Source organism: Morus notabilis, unplaced genomic scaffold, assembly GCF_000414095.1.
Source record: "Morus notabilis unplaced genomic scaffold, ASM41409v2 Scaffold191, whole genome shotgun sequence".
In the NCBI taxonomy this organism is placed as follows: domain Eukaryota; kingdom Viridiplantae; phylum Streptophyta; class Magnoliopsida; order Rosales; family Moraceae; genus Morus; species Morus notabilis.
Window position 1 is genome coordinate 72,592 of NW_010366216.1, and position 24,420 is coordinate 97,011.

General features: G+C 39.3%; 3 protein-coding genes across 3 annotated transcripts; 2 read left to right on the plus strand and 1 right to left on the minus strand.

The window, feature by feature from the left end:
* The first annotated feature begins 8,738 nt into the window (after nt 1–8,738).
* On the plus strand, nt 8,739–12,205 carry LOC21397629 (B3 domain-containing transcription factor LEC2). The gene is made up of 7 exons (XM_024173352.1): nt 8,739–9,233; nt 9,318–9,368; nt 9,486–9,560; nt 10,074–10,174; nt 10,272–10,318; nt 10,449–10,522; nt 11,690–12,205. The coding sequence occupies exons 1-7, from the start codon at nt 8,739–8,741 to the stop codon at nt 12,203–12,205; spliced, it is 1,359 nt and encodes a 452-aa protein (XP_024029120.1).
* Nucleotides 12,206–13,703: 1,498 nt separating this feature from the next.
* LOC21397630 (30S ribosomal protein S5, chloroplastic) lies at nt 13,704–15,578 on the plus strand. The gene is made up of 2 exons (XM_024173349.1): nt 13,704–14,518; nt 15,039–15,578. Exons 1-2 carry the CDS (start codon nt 13,827–13,829, stop codon nt 15,286–15,288), a joined length of 942 nt encoding a protein of 313 aa, XP_024029117.1. The 5' UTR covers nt 13,704–13,826; the 3' UTR covers nt 15,289–15,578.
* Nucleotides 15,579–18,719: 3,141 nt separating this feature from the next.
* On the minus strand, nt 18,720–22,859 carry LOC21397631 (transcriptional corepressor LEUNIG_HOMOLOG). The gene is made up of 12 exons (XM_024173353.1): nt 22,627–22,859; nt 22,396–22,479; nt 22,090–22,202; nt 21,647–21,690; nt 21,287–21,523; nt 20,950–21,097; nt 20,402–20,511; nt 20,146–20,304; nt 19,574–19,732; nt 19,290–19,406; nt 18,995–19,195; nt 18,720–18,884 (listed from the first exon to the last, which is right to left on the minus strand). The coding sequence occupies exons 1-12, from the start codon at nt 22,857–22,859 to the stop codon at nt 18,720–18,722; spliced, it is 1,770 nt and encodes a 589-aa protein (XP_024029121.1).
* Nucleotides 22,860–24,420: the final 1,561 nt, after the last annotated feature.

Genomic DNA, 24,420 nt, shown 5'->3' on the forward strand with positions numbered 1-24,420 from the left:
ACAATATTCATGATCTTTTATGGATCAGTAATTTTGATTTTTATTATAAGCAGGCCGAACTAGTACTACTTCTGATCACGAGGCACAAAAAAAGCATGTTTATTTATTTACTTATTTATTTTGACAAAACCTTTGCAATTTGTACCATAGATTTTTCATTTGGCAATGTCGGGTTTGATAGATTTTTCGATCAATATTAGAGAAAACGAGTCAACAACTTTTTGCTAGAAAACGAGTTAACAACTTGCAGAGAAAAGGGAAGTGCTCTAATATTGCCAGACCCGATCCTGCAGTCAGTTTCTTTCATCGATCTAAACGCAAGGACTTCAGCTTGTAGATAGGTAATTCCATATACTTGTCCAGAAAAGTAAGTCGTACATTCTATGTGTGTGTGCGTGTGCGTGTATATATATATTTATTAAAATCTCGTCCATATATATACATATATCAATATTAAGCAATTCAAAACCCCAATATGAAATGTCTACCACTTCACTTTGGCACTAGATGCGTCGCTTTTCTATGTAGCAAACAAGACCCGTTTAGTTTGCTGATTCGAGTTAAAATGTAACTTTATGTGAGAGTTTTTTACTGTAGCAAAAAAATTAGATGTGACTGTTTCTGAGAGCTTTTAACTGTAACAAAACTCGAATTCTAAACTCGAATCGGTGAAATGAATGGGGCCCAATATGCTTGAAGGTACTTTGTTAATTTGATAACCTATTCTATCAGACACCTACTTTTAGCCAGTTCTCTCAAAACCATGAGTTGTTCACCCCCCTTACTCTCACGTCATGTTAGATTATCAATTTGTTACACCCGAGCCTAGGCAAAACAGATACGAACGGACATACTCTAGAGGAGCTCGTAACATTTTCGGTTGGGGAAGGAATGTAAGTGTGTGAGGAAGGTTGCTGATGTGGCCTATAGGTGGTTAGGCTAGGCTAGGCAATAGTGCTTAGGGAGTAGGGAGGTTACAAAGGCTTTAGAGATTTAAGGGAAAGGATTGTGCATTGGAGGGTATCAAAAGAGAAAACTAATTCTTACTGTTTCTGATTTGCTAGCTGAGCTAAGCTTGTGGTTTCCAGCGATGATTAATGAATTTGGACCTCTGGTTGAAGTTCCTTCAATAATCTAGTTGTGGTGTTGTTTTGTGGTGTGCGTGTGTGTTGATTCTGTGTTACAAGTACCCGGTGACCTAACATTTTGGTATCAGAGCATCTACGATCTGGGAGAGTAGAGGATGACGAAGGGCGTTACTCATGGTGATCGTGTGGAGGAATTAGAGAGGAAGTTGGATGAATTGATGGAGAAGTTGACAGGGTTGGATCGACTGGAGGAGTGTCTCAAGGGCTTACCTCAGCTGGTGTCTAATTTCGTCAAGGAGAGCTTCGAGAGTTTCAATCGCGAATTCTAGATTCGTTGTTGAAGGAACGGGGGAAGGCGGCGGTCTCCGCCCCTGCTACAGGAGCATAGGAGGCCACCGCAGTATCAGGACAGAGTGAACCGTGGGATCTGGTGTCCACCGGCGTTCCTCCTGCAAGACGGCCGCACTACATGGTACAAACGGATGGTCTGCGACCTCGGGGAGCAGCACCTGAAGTAGAGTCGCCAGCAGCCTGGGCGGGAGGCTGATACAACCAAGAAAGGAGGCGCGGTCCTAGGCGCTAGGAGGTTGGGGGCGACCGTCGGCAGTTAGGAGAGAAGTTACCGCCATGGGCTGGTGGCGAACCTCCCAATCTGGTTCCTCATCGACGGAGGACTGGAGGATGTCCACCTCGTGTGGATTTACCACCCTTTGATGGAAAAGGGTGGTCGGTCTGGGAGAGACGAGCGGAGCGGTACTTTCGGGTCCATATGATCCAACCCGATGTTCGTGTCCAAGTTATTGCGGATTTTCTCGTAGGGAAGGCTTGGGAATATTACGAGTGGGTCATGGAGGAGGAGCCAGGCATGGACTGGGAGGAGTTGAAGTTCTCTTTCAGGCAGGGTTTTGGGCCCAAAGAATTCATATCGATACAAGAGCAATTGGTGGGCCTGAGACAAATGGGCTCTGTGGCAGAATATGGAGAACGATTTCAAGAGTTGTCGGCCCGAATTCGAGGAATGGACCGGGCTACCACTCTGAGAATTTTCTTGAATGGACTGAGTCAAGAGCTGCAGGATGATGTTCGGATGTGGTAACCAAAAAGTGTACACGAGGCTATTCAATTGGGCTTACAGCTGGAACATAAAATGAAAGCTCAAAGAACACGTGGAAGGGTAGGCGACACACCACTTTTCAACTCTCCTCACCAAACGACAACTCGTTTGGTCACCAACAAGTGGGGTTCAGCCCTCGTGAGCAATCAGTGTCCCCTGTTCGAGCAGACCCAGAGAATGGCTGGGTTGGGACAGAGAGAGGGCGGTGGCGTTCCGAGTCCGGCACAGTTGGAACGTTAATGGCGGAAGGACAACTGGGAGTGTTTCCGGTGTGGAGGGGTGTGGGTTGGCGGCCACCGATGCAAGACCGGTACTCTCAAAATGCTCGAGACCGTGACAGAAGAAGACGACGAACCTGAAAAAGGAGCCACACCACCAGAGGAAGATCGCGGCTGTACGGACTCGGAGGAGGAGGAAGGATTGATGTTCCTCCAACCCGATCTGAGTTTGCAAGCTTTGGCGGGGATTAATGCGGGCAATACCCTTAAGTTGTACGGTCACATACATGACAAAAAGGTAACCATCTTAATCGATAGTGGAGCTAACTCTTTGTTTATCAGTTGGAACAAGGTTAAAGAGTTGGGATTAGTAGTGTTCTCCATCTCAGAATATACTATTGATAACATATGTCGAGGAGTGCGTCTGGAAGTGTCTAGTGTGGAATTCGAGTTAGATATATTTCCATTTGAGATACCGGAAGTAGATGTGGTTTTGGGGGCCAGTTGGCTCAGGAAATTAGGAACTTTTAGGGTAAATTTCTAGCAAATGTGGTTAGAATTCGAGTTGGAAGGGAAGGTACATCGGCTTATTAGGGTGTCAGCTTTATCCAGAGAGCCTATTTCAGTTACCACCGTGGCTAAAATGGCCAAGAAGGGTGAGGAATGCTATTTGGTGCAGTGGCAAAATTTGTGTCCACCCAATACCAGGAATGATGGGGCAAATAAGGCTTATGTGGAGGAGTTAGCAAAGGAGTATGAAACGGTGTTTTCCGGGAAGCTGGGACTACCACCGTCCAGAGTAGAGGATCATGCTATTGTGCTACAACATGATGCAAACCTCCTGAATATCCCCTACCGTTACCCTCATGTGAAGAAGAATGAAATAGAGCGCTTAATTGCAAACATGACAGTTGCTGGTATTATCAAACCCAGCCAGAGTCCCTACTTGAGCCCGGTGATATTGGTTCGCAAAAGGATGGCAGTTGGCACTTTTGTGTGGATTACTGAGAGTTGAACAAGTTGACAGTGCCTGATAAGTTCCTTATTCCTGTAATCGAGGAATTATTGGACGAGTTACATGGGGCGTCCTGCTTTTCAAAGCTTAATTTAAAGAGTAGGTACCACCAAATACGCATGAGGTGGGAAGATGTGGAGAAGACGACATTCCGGACGCACGAGGGGCACGTTCTTCGTCAAGCCCTTCAGGCTTACGAATGCTCCAGCTACCTTCCAAGCGATGATGACTGAGTTATTCAAACCCCTGCTCTGGAAGTGTCTTGGTTTTTCTAGATGACATACTAGTTTATAGCCGCAGTTCACAAGAGCACTTGGATCACATGCACATCGTGTTGGGGTTGTTGAAGTAAGAGAGTTTTGTGCTCAATCTGAAGAAATGTTTGTTTTTTCGGGACTCTGTGGAATATTTGGGACACCGCATCTCACAGGAGGGCGTGGCAGCCGATCTGAAAAAGATACGAGGTATGGTTGAGTGGCCAATTCCTGCCACAGTAAAGGGGGTGCGTGGCTTCCTGGGTTTGACAGGGTATTACCGCCGTTTCGTTAAAAATTATGGCACCATCGCGCGGCCCTTGACAGAATTGTTAAAAAAGGGTGAGTTCGCTTGGTTCGAGGAGGCGCAGCGGGCATTCCAAGAACTTAAACGGCGGATGACGGAGACTCCAGTCTTTGCCTTACCCAATTTCAATGACACATTTGAGGTTGAGACAGATGCATCAGGGGCAGGGATAGGGGCGGTCTTATTATAGCGAGGGCAACCGGTGGGTTATTTTAGCAAGGGGCTGTTGCCTTGAACGATGGGCAAGTCTGTGTATGAGAGAGAACTTATGGCGCTGGTGTTGGCCATCCAGAAATGGAGAGCCAACCTTCTCGGCAGGAAGTTTGTGGTGCGTACTGATCTGAAGTCCCTTCATTTTCTTTTGGAACAACGAATCAGTACCTCGGCACAACAAAAGTTGATGGGGTTTGAGTTTGACATCCACTACCGAGTAGGAAGAAAAAATACAGTGGCCGATGCCTTGTCTCGTCGAGGCAGCTGGACACAAGGAGAGGAGTTGCTGGCTATTTCGGGACCCCAATTTCTAGACATGGCATCGGTGGAATAGGAAGTAGCTGTTGACGCCAACCTTCGCACCCTCAAGGATCAGTTGAGCCGCGGAGAAGCACAAGGAGGTCATTATGCAGTGGAGAATGGTGTTGTTGCATCGAGGTCGAATAGTGATTCCAGTGAGTTCCCAACTCAAGCCCCAGTTATTGGATGAATTTCACTCAACCCCTATGGGGGGACATACGGGGGCACTAAGGACGTACAAGCGGATTAGCGCTAGCGTGTATTGGCCGGGTATAGCAAGGGATGTGCAACGATTTGTGGCTGAATGTAGGATTTGTCAACAAAACAAGGTGGAGTCTACGAGTCCGGCAGGATTGCTACAGCCATTACCCATTCTTGAGGCAGTATGGGAGGACATCTCGATGGATTTCATCAAGGCCCTGCCTAAATCCAATGGTCATGAGGTAATTTTTGTGGTGGTAGACCGCTTGACCAAATTCGTGTATTTCATTGCCCTCAAGTGGCTGTTCACCGCTAAGTTGGTGGCCGAGGTGTTTTGTCGAGAGGTGGTTCGTCTTCACGGCATACTTTGGAGTATAGTGAGTGATCGCGATAAGGTTTTCACTAGGCTTTTTTAGAGAGAGCTGTTTCGCCTCCAGCACACCACCTTACGTATGAGTTCAGCATATCACCCTCAAACGGATGGGCAGACAAAAGTCTTTAACCTTTGTTTGGAGGCGTACTTAAGGTGTTTCACCAGTGGCCAACCTAGGCATTAGAGTAGGTGGTTGTGTTGGGCAGAATATTGGTACAACACCAATTTCCACGGCACTACCCGTACAACGCCCTTTCAGGCACTGTATGGCCAGGCTCCCCCGACTTTGATACGCTATACAGGGGGTAAAAAAACAGTTGGTTCGGTTCATATGCAACTCTCTGAACGAGATGAACAGCTGAAACAGTTACGCAGCAACTTAGAGCGTGCACAAGAACGGATGAAGCGTTATGCGGATCAAAAGCGGGTGGAGCGAAAGTTTCAGGTTGGGGAGCTCGCTTAGTTGAAACTACAACCTTACTAACAGGGTACCGTGGCCAGGCGCTCCAACAATAAACTGGCACCAAAATATCATGGCCCATTTAAAGTGATCGGCAAGGTAGGACCAGTAGCATACCGACTTCGTCTACCAGAGGGTTCCAAGGTACATCTTGTCTTCCATGTGTCTATGCTTAAAAAGGTGGTCGGTAGGCGTACGGTTTCAAAGGAACCGGTGGTTATGGATACTGCGGCGGACACTCCCGAACTGTTGTTTCCAGAAGGCGTGTTGCAGGGTCACTTGAGGAGGCAATGGGGCAGGTCAGTAAAGAGGTGTTGGATAAATGGCAGGGGCGTGACATCGAGCATGCCACTTGGAAGGCCTTGGAAGAGCTGCAAGTCTGCTTCCCTACCTTCGACTTTGAAGACAAGGTCCTTTTTGAGGAGGGGAGTAATGTTACACCCAAGCCTAGGTAAAACATATACGAACAGACATACTCTAGAATAGCTCGTAATGTTTTCGGTTGGGGAAGGGATGTGAGTGTGTGAGGAAGGTTGCTGATGTGGCCTATAGGTGGTTAGGTTAGGCTAGGGAATAGTGCCTAGGGAGTAGGGAGGTTACAACGGCTTTAGAGATTTAAGGGAAAGGATTGTGCGTGGGAGGGTATCAAAAGAGAAAACTAATTCTTACTGTTTCTGATTTGCTGGCTGAGCTAAGCTCGTGGTTTCCAGCGACGATTAATGAATTTGGACCTTTAGTTGAGGTTCCTTCAATAATCTAGCTATGGTGTGCGTGTGTGTTGATTCTGTGTTGCAGGTACCCGGTGACCTAACATAATCATCTTCTTAAAAGGTTAAAGCTTTTAGCAGATGTACCCGTGTTAATTTAATATTTTAGCACCAAACTTCCTGCCATATCTTTGACCTCTCTATGTTGAATTTTCCCTAAGATCAATTGGAATCTCTTTTATTTCTGAACTATAAATTGATGTAAATGGGGAGGGACTCAAAGCACAAGTACATATTTTTTTTTTAAAAAGCATTTATTTACCAAGTCATAGATATATTGCTTTATTTGACGCTTGATGTAGCCTTATTACAATACTAATTTTAAGTGATTCATATAATTAACTAGCTTTAGAGTTGTTTGGGAAAAAACACACCCCTACACTCATGCAACAGAAAAATAAACTTAAACAAAAATAACATAATAATAGAGAAGATAAAAATTTAGGTGGTTCAGAAAAATTGTCTACGTTCACGGAAGATAGTAAAAAACTCACTAACAGTTTCAGAATTACACACTCAACAAACTTTCTTACTTTCTCTCTCTACCCAAAACTCCTTACACCCTTGCCTATCTCTCTCCTCACTTTGTTGTCTCTCTCTCTCTCTCTTTCAAAAGGAGGCACTCTCTCAACACTTTTCTCTAAGCACATACATAAAGCTTTACACAAAACACTTATTTATAGACTCTTAATAAATCATAAAATGACCCTTTCCCAAAAATTGAAAACAGTAACTTCTCCAAAAACACAAAATAGTAACTTTCTCAAAATCAATTTAAGTCACTTACTTAACGAGAGTTTAGCGCATTAATTAATTTTGGTGCAGCTACGTCCCTTTTGATGATTATATATAAATTATTTTTTTTTTAAGAGTAGAAATTAGTTTTTGTTTACTTTTCAGTTGTATGTAACTGATCTTTCCTATTGACCAAATTAAAACCTCAGAGGGGAAACAAAATAATAAAGACACCACCTTAGTAAGCATGAACTGTACATTGAATTCGTAACAGTTATTTAACAATGATACATTAGTTTATCCTACATTCTGACATTCCAAAATTAATGCTAAGATTATAATTTCGAACTTAAGATTTCTTTTAATTTTATTACCAAAAAGCAAACTTTGTTTGATGCTGAGGATGGCCTTGAAGGCAACATTGATGAACGGGGAGGTCCAAGAAACGACATTGCTACAAGAGAATATCAGATTAATATACAGAACTAGCAGGAAAAAAAATGAGGCGAATCAAGTTAAGACGAGAATCACTATTTAGGCTGCCGTTTTTCATTTTACACACATTAATTGCGAACATAAAATTGAAGAGTTAAATTCACGCACATCCCACACATTAAATGGAACTTACACAACAATGTATCATAATTTTTTTTTAATAGTACATAAAATTTATCATATGTGTGTGATTGTAAAGCCCAATTGTATATACTTTTCATTTCAAATATTATAACATGTTGAAATGAAATCATTGCCACTAACAGGCATATTATTTTTTCTGCAAATAAAAACTGAAGGTATGCCGTCAGCCCTCTAATAACAACTATTTTTATGTGTTAAACATCGTACTTTTCGTGAAAATAAAATACAACTAATTAGAAACTACCAAAAAGACAAGGCGCGTGCACGCTTTGCCATTTTTAGGGAGTCCTTTGATCTTGTTCCCGTGTGATATTTACAGCAACAATTGTCTCTTCTCATATGTGAATGAGATATATGCCCTCCACTTAGGAAGACATGAATTAAAATTAACATTTAACATTATCACATCGCCAAGTAACGTCTTTTTTCTTTGAATCTTAGCTTCAAACTGATCAAAACTCGAAACTAAACCAACCCCATACCTCCCACCAAATGAAAGCCCCTAACTGGGCAAGAGAAAAGTGCAAGTACTGAAGTGATCATATGGGTGTGGCATGAAGATGTAATATATAAGGATATGTAATATATATATATATATATATATATGTATATATATGGGTGGCTGGCATGGTGTTCTGTGCAAATTAGAAGAGCCCAAGTTCTGGCACATTTAAACGAAAGGTGGCGCCAACTTAGGAGAGTAAATATTAGAGTGAGTTTTTTCTCTCTCGGGCTGAGAATGGTCAGATGGGTATCCCAAAACCAGCACTCCCCTCCCACCTGTCGCCCAATCCACCCCATTGGAACCCCCCTCTTCTTCTATTTCATCAATATCTCACTATACCACCTCTCTCTCTCTCTCTCTCTCTCTCTCTCTCTCTTCAGAGCCATTTCGACGCGTTTCTCTCGCTTTTGCCACACCTGGACTCCCTCCACTGGCACCACACCCCCACACACCCCTTCTTATACAGACAACCACACACCAACACACTCCCTATTCTCTCTCACTCATCACTTCTCTCTCTCTTTCTCTCCCTTTCTCTCTTGAATAATCATGGAGAAGTTTCCCATCAGCAGTACTAGCACTAGCAATGTTCTTTCCTCCTCATCAGCCTCTAATTCCATGGCGGCTAACAACGACAGCAATAATAATCATAATTCCCAGTACTGCTTCTCCATTTATAAGCCTCCTAATTACTGTTATCAGTATCCGTTGCAAATGCAAACACTGCTTCATCAGCATCAAGGCCTGGTGCAATTCCCAGCTGGTGCTGGTGGGCAGTCTTTCTCGGTTCCTGGTAATTTCGCGGTGGCTGTGGGCGGGCAAAATGGGTCGGTTAAGCTCGGCGTGGCTAATCCTCAATCGAATGTCGTGTCAATGTCGAAAGAGCAAGAGAAGAGGCTCTTCGATGCGTGGATGACCAAGGCCGCTCGGAGTAAGCGGAAATTGGCTCGCCAAAGAAGCCTCACTTTGAGCAGAAGCACTAGCACTTCTTCTTCTAATTCTAATTCCAATTCTAATCCTAATTATTCTAGTACTACTACTGGGGTTAGTTTGTCTCAAAGGGACAGTACTAGATCAGAAGCAGTACTGCCCATTTCTGGTACTCATTTCAAGAATGCTGATAATAAGATCAGTACTATCAACCGAGATCTCTACAACTTCTGCACTCCAGATAAAAAGGTTGGTTTTTTTTTTTCTTGAACTTAGGGATCGGGAAATTTGAATTCTACACTTTATAGGAGAGTCAGGTGTGTGGTATTAGCGTTAGACCACTGTGATTAATTATTTTGGGTACAGAGACTGAGAGCACTGCTGAAGAAGGAGCTGAAGAACAGTGACGTTGGGTCTTTGGGAAGGATTGTCCTTCCAAAGGTGAGTGAGTGAGTGAGTGAAGAGATCATTTGCTTGTTGCTTGTTTGCTTCTCTTTTTTGGTTTTTTGTTTTACTAAGATATCTTTACTTGCTTATATACTTGGTTTGCTTATAACCTGTTCTTTCTTATCGCTTTTCCTTTTTCCCAACAAAAGGATAAATATATACAGTATAGGAAAAGGAAAAGAAGGAAAAAGGACCATCAATTCTATTTGATTTGCTCGGCTCTTATATGTTGAGTGGTACTACTGCAATATGATTGTGATCTGGACTGCCCAATAACTAGGCCCTTGCTGACTTCTCGAATTTTGCACTATATAACAAAATAAAGAAAGAAAATAGGACATATATATATATATATATATCAATCTGTCAATTTCGATAGTTATATAGGTTATCTCTGTGAATATGGTATATATACTTGAAACAAATCATATATAATTATCATATTTCTGAAAAGTTGGGCTGAAACTTTTCTGCTCATTTTCTTGTATAATATATGTCATATTCCAGAGGGAGGCAGAGGAAAAACTTCCAATTCTTTCTGATAAAGAAGGCATCCAAGTCCTGATCAGAGACGTATATTCCAACAAGGAGTGGAGTTTGAGATACAAGTGAGTACCTTTTATTCACAAGTTCGTTTTTTTTTTTTCTGCCTGATATTATTATATATTGAAGCCAATTTTCTGAATTATTTTGATCAAAACACAGATACTGGTCAAATAACAAAAGCAGGATGTATGTACTCGAAAACACAGGTGAAACCCACTTGCTAATAATAATCTTTCCCAAGTTTTTAGTGACCAATACTTCATTTCTTGCATTTTGGGCCTCTCTATATTATCTTTTCGCTTTCAGTATCTTAACAAGTCTCTTGCAATGTAACAGGAGACTTTGTAAAGCAGAACGGGCTGGAGATTGGAGATTCCGTTACTCTTTACGAGGATGAATGCAAGAATCTCGTGAGTTTATTTTTACTTTTATTTTTAGTTCCTTAATGGACCCAAAAAAAAAAAAAAACAGATTTAAACATTGGGGAGGGGATTTGAAAATTCAAAAGAAAAAGAAAAAAGAAAAGGTTGTTCAAGTTTTTCAAAACTTTGCATTCATATAGACAACATTGCCCTTACCCTTTTTCCATTATGATGACGATATGCTCCTGGAAGTAAGTGAAAGGGAATAAGACAGAATTGGAAGGTGCAGACAAGGACAAAACAGGGAAAAGGTATTGATTGACACGTAGTACATGATGTGTTGGCAATTAGAAATTGCTTTTTCAACGGCCAGCTAAGACAAACAAACGTTTGGACTTGAGAAACGGTTCCAAGTTCTTGGCTGGACTTGCCATACAAACCGTAAAACTATTGGTGTTTTTGCTTCTTCTATATATGTCAAGTGTGTATGTATATTATATGTATATAATTCTGTCAAGTGGGGGCCACTCACCCACTAGCTAGACGCTTTACATTCAAAGCTACTACTCGAAGATGTGAAAAATGTTAAAGATGGAGCCACATTTCTAGTGTTTAAACATTGTTTATTTAAGAGAAATGATCAGGGGTCAATTAGATTTAGAGGGCACCTCGCGCTAACATACCATTTGTTAGAAAATCTAAGCCTAATTTTCATATCAAAGTGTTGCATGTGAATAACTAGACTTCAATATTATTAGAGAGCCTAATTAACACGGGCTATGAGTGTCGGATCTCGGCCGTTTGTTTTCGTGGTGGGCCTTGCAGAAGCCGACGGCCCCGGTTTCACAAGTGCATTTAGCATTCCTCAACCAAGTCTATCATTTACTGTAGATTTCCATGTGACAGCAGTCTAGTCTGGAGTGTTTTAGTCACATCTGCATTAGCTCATCCCTCTCAAAAAACTCTAGTGTATGAGTGTGATATGCCTGCTAATATACACGTGCTGTATTTTCATAAGTGTATGCCTCTACTATTTTTGCATGACATTTGCTTAACATTCCCTCTTAATCCTGATTGTAAGTATTTTGTGTACTTTTGAGTATTTTTAGCGTTCCATATGTACCATGTGGCACTAAAATTTATACAACACTAAACATAAAACTTCTAACCAATTATTAAAGTTATTAATATGCTTATTTCTTTGCTTGGGAACAGTTCGTCTCTTTTAAAAAGAGGGAAAGAGCAGAACCATCTGAAGCTTCGAACAAACAATTACCAGCCCTTTCTAACCAAAACACAAACGACAACAACAGTCCCACCAGTGACGACACTGACTACAGCTCCGACAAGACAGATCAAGAAACTGATTACGACAACTTGTATGCCAACTTTGCACATGATGAGTTAACTAGGGACGAAGACGAGGCATTTCTTGCACTGCTAATACAACAACTCAACCACAAGGAACAGCAATTAGAAGCTAACAGTTTGGTCACTTGTGGACGGTGGGAGGAATCAGCCAAATGTGATGCTCCGTCCCATAATTACAACAATGACGCTGTCACCGGCCAAGAAACGGCTAATAAGTCGCCACCGCCGCTGAAGATTGAGGCGGCGGATGATCACCTCGACGACTGCTACGGTAGCCTTGGCACGCTCCCGGAAATTGACCGGTATAGATATTACAGCTATGCCACTCTGTTTGATAGGATAATGAGTGATAAGTCCTAGCATTTGACGGGTGTAGGACGTGCAAAAACTATAATAGGGCCATTGTTATACATCTTTAAGGTTGTTTCTGTCTCTCTATGAGTGGTCATCTTTTTTTTTTCCTTTTTTTTTGTGTGTGTGCCCGTATGTGAGTTTTTGACTTTAATGTACGGACACATTTCATTGTTCCCCGTGTTTGGGATAGAGTGAAAAGGAAATTAAAGATGGTTTTGAAGTAATAAGAAGAAGTCTTCTTCTTCTTCTTTTTTTTTCCGCACAATATGTTTGACAGAAGAGAGTGGAAGAAGAGGTAAAAAGAATTAAAAAAAAAACAAATTCTTGGTATGGAGGAATAAAATGGATCGGTATAGTTATTTTATAAATTATATATATGCCTGACATAACTGGTAATTTGTTTATATGATATTACTAGCGTCAAAAGAAAAATGCCTTAGTGTCATGGATAGTTCATCCTTTGCTAATCTTTCAATAATTTGTAATCTTTTTGGTTGATACGCAAATATGTACTGATTGGTTAAAGGCAATCTTTTTGGTGTTAGGGCGTTCATCCAGAAGAAAAAAAAACTAAAATAACGGTAAAGAAGATAGAAGAAACTGAATTCATATTTGTAATTAAGAAAGGATAATCATTTCAAAAAAAGAAGGAAAAAAAAAAAACGGTGAATAATGACCATGCTAGAAGATTAGTCCAGTCGTCCTATAAAGCAGTACTAGTTGCTTGCCTTGATCAAACCTAGAATTGTAGATAAACTAGCTTGTGATCACATTTCCAATGTTGTTGAAGATGTAAGTCAAACCAGAGAGCCAACTCAGAGTCCAGCTCAGCTCAAGAATAGCCAGTTCTGTCTTGTTTAAGTTTGTTATCTTTAATCATCCGTTTAGTTCGGTTAATTTAAATTTTTAATTCGAGTTGAGATGTGATTTTATGTGAAAATTTTTCTACTGTAGTGTAAAAATTAGATGTGACTATTTCTGAGAATTTTTTATTGTAGTAAAACTCAAATTCTAATATCAAATCGGTGAAATGAACAGAGCCTAATAAATTATTCTGATGTAATTAGTTAGAGATCCCGGTTTTCACGGGATTACAATTGGAAGACTGATATGATAATTATTCAATATAAATACAAGAATTCTCCCTCAGATGGTTAGTTACTGAGAGATTCACAAATTGCTAGTTCCATATTTTCTCTTTTTCCCTTCTTGATTTTCTTTCTAGCCAAACATCAAAGTTTCTTCTGATGTGTATTTAACCAAACAAAAATTACCGTAATCAAATCGTGTCATCCCATGAAAACATTAATTTAATTAACTTTGCTAACATATTCTATAATTATAAAAATAAAAATAAAAAATAGACGTTAGTTAATTTTAGGAGCGGTTCGCCAATTTCCGAAGACAAATGCTTTTCAACGTTCGTATCATTATCTTGACAACACAATTTGGGATGATGTAGGTCCATTTTCAAACGACTCATGCCCGTTTCAAGACGACTTGTCGTTTTGCTATCTTGATGCATCACTGCAAAACTCTCTGAGAGGAGGATAAGATCAGTGATCAGCCCAACTGGCCACTCTCAAACACCTCTCCTCTCCTTCTCAATCTCAATCCCAAACCCACCATGGCAATGGCCTCCACCACAACAGCCCTTTCATCTCTCTGCTCTCTCTCTCTCCACTCCTCTCCTCGCCTCTCTCTCCTCCCCTCCACCACCACCACCACCACCACTTCCATCTCCACCCGCCCCTTCTCCTTCTCCTTCTCCTCCTCCTCTTCTCTCTCCTTCTCCCGCCCCATTCCACCCAAGTCCTCCGACTCCGACACCTCCTTCTTCACCACCGACGAATTCGACGAAGACGACGCAGTCTACGAGCCCCCCGAGGCCCCCGAGGGCTTCGTCGCCCCTCCCTCCTTCGACGAAGGCCCCATGGAGACGGAGGATGAGATCGCCGCTGCCTACGAGGAGCTCTACGGCCCCGCCTACAGCGGCGTCAGTGTCCTCGGAAACGACATCTACGTCATGAACTCCAAGGTGAAGAAGACGGGAGGGTTTGGCTCCGGCGCCAAGAAGGAGAAGATCAGGGATGGCTTCGAGGAGAGGGTGGTTCAGGTCAGGAGAGTCACCAAGGTCGTCAAGGGAGGGAAGCAATTGCATTTCCGAGCCATTGTTGTTGTCGGAGACAAGAAAGGACAGGTCGGCGTCGGCGTCGGAAAGGCTAAAGAAGTAATCGCCGCTGTCCAGAAGTCCGCCGTCAACGCCCGCCGGAATATCATCACCGTCCCCATGACCAAGTACTTGACTTTTCCCCATAGGTATGCCTAATTTTTCTTCCTTAATATTATTCTCTGCGTGTTGAATTATAAGTAAATGTAGACTTTCGATTTTGTTGAATTTGATTGATGTTTGAAGCTTGGATCTTTAGTTGAACTGTAGAGCTCGTAATTGAACTGTTGAATTTGATTGATGCTCGAAACTTGGATTTTGTTGAATAAGGGGTCTTTAGTGTTTTTGGTTATGTTTATATTATAATGTAATCTGTAAATAGTACAGAGGTTAGTTGAATGAGAATAACCATAATTCTGTTTTGGGCCATTTGAAATGATATTGCCAAGTTTTTGAGATATGATAGCTTCTTAGATTACTGGAGTTATGGTTTATCTTCGTTTGAAGATACTTAGAGTTGGTGCATTTAGTCATCATATTTGAGCTGACAATGAGTTATTCTTCTTGACTTTCATAGTTTTAATATCATGGTGTTAGTGAATCACATCTTGTCACCTCATCTCATATTGCATTTAGCAACTACATTAAGGATTACCCAACTAATTGCAGATCCGAGGGAGATTATGGAGCAGCAAAGGTGATGCTTAGACCGGCCTCCCCCGGTACTGGAGTGATTGCTGGTGGGGCCGTGAGAATTGTACTAGAAATGGCAGGTGTTGAGAATGCATTGGGTAAGCAACTTGGAAGTAACAATGCTCTAAACAATGCCAGGGCCACTGTCGTCGCAGTGCTGCAAATGAGGCAGTTCCGTGAGGTTGCTCGCGAGCGTGGAATCCCAATGGAAGAGCTCTGGAAGTGACGGAACAAGCTGTTTCAATGTGCAGATTTTTATTTATGGTGATGAGGAGTTCTTGTAATGCGTGGCTTCTTTACTTGGTAAGGAAGTAGAACCTAGGCTCACCTAAGTTAGGATGTATGTTTGTGAGAATTCATTGTTTTCTTCCCCCAACCCACATTCTTTTTTCTTTTTTCTTTTTCCTTTTGTTTCGCAACAGAATTGTATCACCCTGATCATGCCTCTTTGGGATTTGAATACAAGAATCTTGTTTACCTTTTGTTATTTTCCTTTATTTCAAAGCGTTGAAAGCTGGGATCTTTTTTCAACTTCTTTTCCCCTCTCTCGTTTGTTCAAGTTTCTAAGGAATGAGAAAAATAAAATACAAAAACCACAAAACAAAAGGGGATTATCTGTTCTTATACATTTGTATTCAATTGGTATGTCGTGAAGTTATCTGTAAATTTGTCGAAGACTGGATTACATGTACAACTTCCAGCAAAAATGTACTCCTAATGGTTTATACAAACTGCATATCAAAGATACTGAAGCAGCTTCCCAAAATTTGCCGCAATCTAACACTGTATATTGTTTTCATTTATAGAAGAAAAAAAAAAGTTCATCACTAATATCAGTGGTCTGTTTCATTTCCATAGCTTCACAGAGCCGTCAAGGCTGACTGAGGCAACCATTGAAGTACTGTGTGTGTGTGCCAGTGCAGCAACTAACTCAGTGTGACCTGGAATTTGCATCGATCCTTTTCACTCAGGATTCCACAGCCATATATTCTGCTAAAACAAACATATAAACATCAAATCTCACCAAATCATATTTTACGGACCATAGAAATAAATAAGCATATAGCTCAAGCATTCTTAATTAGCTATTTTTCACGTGCCATCACTCACAACTAATTTTACGTTTACCGCTAACCTATCTGAAGATAAGTTCTTAAGTAGCCGATGTATTTGGGAAGCCTTTTTTGCTGGAATAAGTAAGGGCTCAAATGTGCTATTTCTTGGTACTCCACATCCTAAATTCTGCAGACTTAAGCAAATTGTTTACCCTGAAACTGGCAATAATCCAGGTATCTTCTTGTTCAGGATGAAATGTGCAGGAATGGAACGTCTTGCCGTTGTTTGCTCGTAATTCATGGACGCATTTCTTGCCCGACATAATCGACCAGAGTCAGCGCATTGTCTTCACTAACCGAAAGAATGTACTCGCCACTTTGATGCCAACAAATCGAGACGACATTTTTCTCGTGTCCCTGAGAGAAAATGATATCACTTCCACCAAATTAAAGAAAATTCAATGTAGACATATATGTATATAGATTCCTATAATATGTCAAATAAATCTTTACCTCGAAGGATAACTGTCAACATCAAATACACTGACAACATTTTTTTTTAAGCAGTGGCCAGAAGTTGTCCAACCTTTAGCTGGAATTGGACTTGTTTCGTGGCTCCCTACAGTTACTCCCCAGGGTGTTTCGGGAAAGGCTTTAGTTTTGTGGATTTGAGCTTCTAGAAATTGGATTCGTATCATGTTTAAAGTGATATAAAGCTAAAACCAGACAGCTTCATGGAAATGCAAGACAGTGATAACAATATGGCACTGATAATAAAGCTTCATCATTTATCTACATGTAACACAAGATCTGACCTCGAAGGTGTCTGTGCAAGTACGAGATTTATACCAATCCCAGTATTCAATTTCGCCTTTGCAATCGCAGGAACAATCCCAGAAACGACATGTCGTTTTGGAGCTTATAGGAAAAACGACATGTAGCGAGAGCTACACTTCAACTTGCAAACGACATGTCGTTTTCCGTGAGGATACAAAACGACACGTCGTTTTTAGCTTCCTGATATCCGGAACTGCAAAACGAACCCGAATCGAGTCCGTGACCCGATCTGCCGGAAAATCGAGCTCCGGTTGTCCATTTTCCACGTTTTTTTGTTAGGGTTTGCTCCAAATTTCATTCTCTTTAGTTTTCAAACATCAATTTTGCTCAAAGATTCATAAAAAACAAAGCTTTATGAAGACCCATGAACGAACATTATAGCTTTATGGAAGTCCTTAAATACATCAAACCAGCGTATGAAACTCAAAGGAAACAACACCAATAAAATATTTTTGGAGAATATAAACTCAAAAACATGTTTCTTTTGAGCTAAATGCAGATTTGGAAATCTGAGTTTTGCACCCATTGCGAACAACAAACACGAAAAATACAGCTTTAAATTCAATAAGACATGCTCTGATACCATTTACTAGAAATTATAGGTTCTCAATATATATAAATGAGATCAAAACAACAATCAAGTCATTTAATCTGAAATCACAGTGTCTCATTGGAGTTTAAAGCAGGTACAAAAGTAATGGTTCTAGGATCGCTGGAAATTGCTAACAGCCGGCTGGAATCCGATCAGCAACCCGAGAAAACCAAAAGGAGCTTGAAGTGTTTTTGAACTCTCCTCTTGCTCCCCTCTTCTAACTAGCTACGTTCGGACCACACACACAAAAAAAGGAGAACAAAAATCCCTCTTATGTTTGTCTGCAACAATAAATATACGGGTCTTGTTGGGCTTTAACTATAATTTTGACGGGGAGGAAATTTGACTAATGAGCTGATTAAATATTTAAAGAGAGAGAATTTAAAGGTTTCAACCACATTAAAAAATAAATTGTTCATCTCATATTATGCATAAATGCATAAACCATATTTTAATATAATAATTCATAAAACTATGCTCTAATTTTGTGACGTATTTGAGTGAATTAATTATGATTGTGCTAGTCCATACAAATATTCTAACAATACGTTCATATAAGAATCTAGGCTCACCTTTAGGATGAATATTTATAAGAATTAATTCATTGTTTTCTTCCCCATAACAACATTCGTTTTTCTTTTTTCTTTTTCCTTTTGTTTCCCATCAGAAAACGTATTAGCCTGTTGAGGCCTTCTTTGGGATTTGAATACAAGAATCTTGTTTACACTTGTGTATTTTTTTCCTTGATTTATTTCATCAAAGCGTTGAAAGCTGGAATATTAACATTCAGGCTAAAGTCTTATGCACGATGAGGTCTGCCCACAATGATGATTCTGTATTAATCAAGTTTTAATTTTTTTCTTTAATTTTTTATTTTTTTTTTCATTTAATCAAGTTTCTTAGGAATGAGAAAACTAATACAGAAAAACCACAAAAGAAAAGGGATCGTCTGTTCTATACATTTGTATTCAATTGGTGTATTTTGAAGTCATGTGTACATTTGTCAAAGACTAGATTACATGTACAACTATACTTTCAGAAAAAAATGTGCTCCTAAAAGTTAATCCCAACTGCATATCTCAAAGAAACTGAAGCAGCTCCCGAAAATTTGCCGCAATCTATCCAACACTGTATCTTGTTTTCATTGACAAAAAAAAAAAAAAAAAAGGTTCATCACCAATATAAGTAGTCTGTTTCTTTCCATAACTTCACAGAGCCGTCATAACTGACAGAGGCAACCAATGAATTCTTGTGTGTTTTTGCCAGTGCAGTGACCCACCCATCATGACCTGGAATTAACATCGATCCTTCGGCCTCTGGATTCCACAGCCCCAAGAACTGCTAAAACAAAAACAAACATATAAACACTAGTTAATCATAGTCACACATCAAGGACCACTGCTTACTATTAACCTATGATCTGAAGACTCTTTAAGCGAATTGTTTACCTTGTAGCCGCCAATAATCCATGTATCTGTGTGTTCAGGATGAAAGGTACAGGAATAGAAATTGTTGCCGTTTGCTTGTAATTCATGGACGCATTTCTTGCCTGACTTAACAGACCAGAGTCGTGCACTGTCTTCACTAACTGAAAGAATATACTCGCCACTTTCATGCCAACAAATCGAGCGGACTTCTTTCTTGTGTCCCTGAGAGAAGTTGATGTCACTCCACCAAGTTAAAGAAACTTCAATGTAGACATGTATGTATATGCATTGATATAAGTGTCAAATAATTCTTTACCTTGAAGGAAAACTGACATGTTTTAGTGTTATAATCAAATACATTGACTACATTTTCTGAAGCAGTAGCCAGATACTGTCCAAACTGGGGCTGGAATCGAACTCGGTTCGTAGCTCCCTACAGTTACTCCCCAGGGAGATTCAGAAAAGGCTTTAGTTTTTATGGACTATAGCTTCTAAAAAACTTTAAATTTATATCACGTTCAGAGTGATATAAAGCTAAAACCAGAAAGTGTGCAAAGAGGAAAGCTTCATCACTTATCTACATGTAACACAAGATCTGACCTTGAAGGTGTCTGTGCAAGTATGAGAACCAACCAAATCCCAGTATTTGATTTTGCCTGTGCAATCGCAGGAGCAAAGGACATTATGTTTTATGGGGTGAAAATCTAATGACATCACTTCCCCACCACGCCCTTCTAGACTGTATTGAGATTTCTCTAGCTACAATAAGGAGCAAAGAATAATTTATGATGTAGGATACTTCATCACTAAATTGAGCAGCAAAGAAGAAAAGAATATGGAGAAGAATGAAAATTTACCAACATCAAGCATAAAGCAGTACTACATATATATATATATATATTTCATTGAGAAAAAAATGTTTTAAGACATATGGTTGACAATCATCTTAATTTTCCCTGTTGTATTATTAATTTATAAGCAGGTTCCCTGTTGTATTATCAAGTTATAAACAGGAAATCAGTAGTTCAGACATTTTGTAATGATGTCCTTAAAGATATGAGAATCTTCTGTACAAGTGTGAATGTCTACATACATGTTGGTCGGCCTATTTCAACAATTCTAAACAATTAAAAACCAACAGAAAAAGAGTTTCTAAACATGAAAGAACTTACTTTGGTTGCATCCCATATTTTGAGAGTACGATCTACGGAAGATGTCGCAAAAGTATTTGAACTCCGATGGTTAGGGTGAAACCGAATATCTGTAATGGGACCACGATGCTTTTCCAAATTCTCAGAACGCTCTTTAGTGTCAACATTCCAAATAAAAACCTGCCAATGTTACATGCTATCAGCTATGGATTGTACAAATGATCCAGGAACTGATTTAAGTAAAGGAGAAGCTAAATTTTAAGGATGGTTAGGCTACCTTATTTTCAACGCCTGCACTGGCTAACAACTTCCCATCCGATGAAAAATCGCAGCAGAAAAGCTCTTTTGTGCTTAACTTGTGGCACTCAATCTCCATAAACGTGAAATCTACCAGATAAAAACAGAAAAGTTCTACTTGAACAAATTGTGTGTTTTTCTCCTACTTTATAACAATGTAATGAAAATTTACATCTCCCTCTCCCTCATTGAAAAAGCAAAAATAAATTTTTTTTTTTTTTTTTTTAAAGAAGCAATGGTCAAAAGATACTTTTGTTCTGGAATATTGTGAATCTATAACATCACTTCTTACCACTTCTTACCCACAATAATAAGTCACTGAGTTTATGATGTTCCGGGTATAGAAAAAACCTACAACTATTGGATGTGCTTGTCCTATTAAGCCAAAACGAGTTACCTTCGAGCTTGATTTCTGCAGAATCTGCTTACTGATGCACAATAATAAGTCACTGAGTTTATGATGTTCCGGGTATAGAAAAAACCTACAACTATTGGATGTGCTTGTACTATTAAGCCAAAACGAGTTACCTTCGAGCTTGATTTCTGCAGAATCTGCAAAGTCACGTTTTAGTTCACTGGAAGAGCTGTTTGGAATCTCAGCATCCGCGCTGTCAAGAGAGATGATGGAATCGACTTTCTCTACCACAAATTCATCCTCCTTATCTTTCGTATGATGCTGTAAAATCATGATCATAAAAGGTTGCTAGTAAGGTAAATAATTGGAATAAGTTGTGAAAGATTCAATGTCTACATAAACCTTATAAAATGAATTTGACACTAGGTAAATGGCACGTGTATTTGTTATTTGTGTGTTTTTTTTTCTTCACTTTTTGATACTAAAATGATTAGAGAAGGAAAGACACACTGAGTTCATCTTAAGAAAGGCGTCAACCTGGAAATTGGAAGACATTATTTCAGGGCTGTCCAGTTGATCCTTCTCTCTAGTTTCGCTTGTTGTGAGCATCAGATTTGAACTATAAAAAATAAAAGGTTTTCCACATCCAGATGTCCGTTCTCCAGTTGTCCGTGGCTGCAATTGAGGGGAAAGAGGCTGCTGAGGTTCTGCTGCCAGTACCTGAACCCGCTGCTCACTATTTGGCACCTACAAAAGTAATTTTTAGCCAGTAAAGTCAGTAATGTAACCAAGGAAAATATTTCCATATTCCATCAAATTCATCCTAGAATGATGCTTGGGGAACTTTCTTAACACATTGCTTACACTTACAGGACATCCATTCAGTGGCACTTGATCGAATTCTTGATTCGTTCCTGCAAAGATACCAGATCGGATTATGCGCTTAATTATGTAATAAAGTAAAATGGTATGTCCTCTGATTTATGTGCTTCTTTTCCAAGAATAAGACAAATGGAACATATTGTTCACTCCTATCTTCGTAACCAGATCATGACGAGTAAAGTTTAATTGAAAAACTTCTGTTATTTGATCGAGCTTTTGTTATATACGTGGATAACAAGAAACTGTTTCCTGTTTTGGACGTTGAAAGAAATGTTTACGCAAACCAGTTAATTTGACAAAAGTCCGACATTGAAAATTGAGTAGCTCTTTGAATAGCATAAGAGCTTCGATTTTTCTCAACTTTTGGAAGAAGCTCTATGCTTTCTCTGTCTTTCTTATGTAAAAAATAAAAAAAATAAAAAAAAATTGACCTGCATCATCAGTTAAGTGAACAAGCACAGTGCCCATAGCTGAAGAAGCCCTTCCGAAGCCAATGTCATTTTGTTGAACTTGAGCCAGCTCTAACATCGGTGGCAGAACGTTGCTGATTACACAGATGGAGAGTACTCTTTAAGAAAGTGATGAAAAATGTTCCACACATAAAAACAAAGTGAAAAAAAAAAACAAGACATTTTTCTCTCTTTTCAGAAGCTTAAGCAATAATCCACAACAAACTAGTACTTCATTTAAAGGAAATGCATGAGAGAGGTATGATTGGTTAACATACAAACAAGTACCTTGGATTAATGGTTGGAGGTGAATGTGAGAGGTATGATTGGTTGGCAAAACGCGGATGTGACGTAGAGGGTTGCTGCAAATTCCTGATTACGAAGATGAAGACTATTAAAGAAAGTGATGAAAAATGTTCCACACATAAAAACAAATGTAAAACCAAGACATTTTTCTTTCATTTGAGAAAGTCAATCAATAATCCACAGCAAACTAGAATCATAAACTGAAACCAGTACCTTGGAATGGTTGGAACTGACAATGAGAGGTTTGGTTGGCTTGCCATACGTGGAGGAAGCCTAAGATTCTGCTGATTTGTGTTACAAACACTAGAATCATAAACCGGCGGCCGCGAAAACTGCCTGCTGTTAAAGACATTGTTAGGCCTTGACAATTGTTGAGTTGAAATTTGTTCAATTCTTGTATATGGCACTACTGAACCGTCCCTTAGCTGCTGCTTAGCCTCTGCCATTTGCTTTGCCTGTAAATTTCAAAGACAAACCTCTTTTCTTGGTTTCCTAATCATCTTACAACATAAAAAAGAAGATCGAAAAACATGCTTCAAATTTTGTATAACCTCAAGAGAGGCTATTTCTCTGTTCTCCTGAGTCTGCACATGTTCGCTAGCACACACGGGCCAAAATGCGGACCACCATTCGTATAAGAACCCTTCATGAGAATTAATCGCTGCAGAGAAAAATAATTAAAAAAAAAAAAGAGAATTATATACATATATACTAGAAAAATATTAGGACATTGTATAGATGAACATGTAGCAAATTGAATTGGAATTATGTTTGACCAGAGAAGCATCAAAGGAGAACCCAAATCAAAGCATTAAAACGAAAAAATGAAAAAAGAAAAGAAAATTTATTCCATAATCTTGCCACATTGAATTACGATAACAGCCTTCAATATCAAGTCAAGACTATATTTTTTTTTTTTTTTAAAAAAAAGGGTCAAGGCTATCTTTATGTGGGTGCGTGTGTGTATACGTATAAAACCTATACATATATATATATATATATATATAAATACATTGGTGTAAAACAAGAGGATGGCAAACAAAGGTAGCATTGAGTACCAATTTCATGATCAGGGAGTTGAACCTCTGCCTTGAAACTTTGAGCTGCTTCTTTCATACCGTTTCTCACCATGTAATCATACACATACAATTCAAGGCTGCAATATCCACATATATATATATATATATATCGAATAAAATGTACAAGAAAAATAATTAATAAGAATAAAAAAGAATAAAGAAGACGGCCAAGAACGTATTTAAGCGTTGAATTGTATATATACGTATGTATAATAATATCAGTACACTCACATTAGTTCAGCATTCCAATACCCTTCATCTTCACCCATGATTGATCTCCTTTTCTCAAGCACTGACCTTTCACCCAAAAGAAAGAAAAAAAGAAATTGAAGCTTAAGTACTCGTTGAACATGTCGATGAACATTAATTATGGTGGAGAATTACGAGTGCCCAGATAAAGATATATCATAAAGATAATAATCAAGAACCAAGGAGAGGAGAAGACACCTTAGCAAACGACTAAGCTCTACGAAGCGGGTGACATTGCCATGCAAAAGAAAACCGAAAGAGATAACTCTGTTAGGTATTTTTATTAGTTGCTAATTTATTAGTAATCTTATAAAAATTTAAAAAATAGGTTTAAAAAGATTTCGTATTGTAAAAAAATATTCAGAATCAGATTTGAAGTTAAAATTACAGATAAAACATTAGCTGAGATTTAAAGAGATAAAGATAAGGCCTTAGTAAAAAAATAAAAAGATACTGGTTATTTGAATTTAAATGGAATTCTAGAAGGAGATAAATATCAAAAAGATTATATGGAGAATTTAAATCAAAAATTATCTGGATTTGAGAATGCTATAATGTGAAAAATAAGGAGATATGAATTTAAATTTAAATGGGAGATAAAGCTTGCATAGAGATTAAGTTGTTTTTGAATTTGAATTCTTCGCTTCATCCAATTATTGTTAGGAGTTGTTCAAATTAG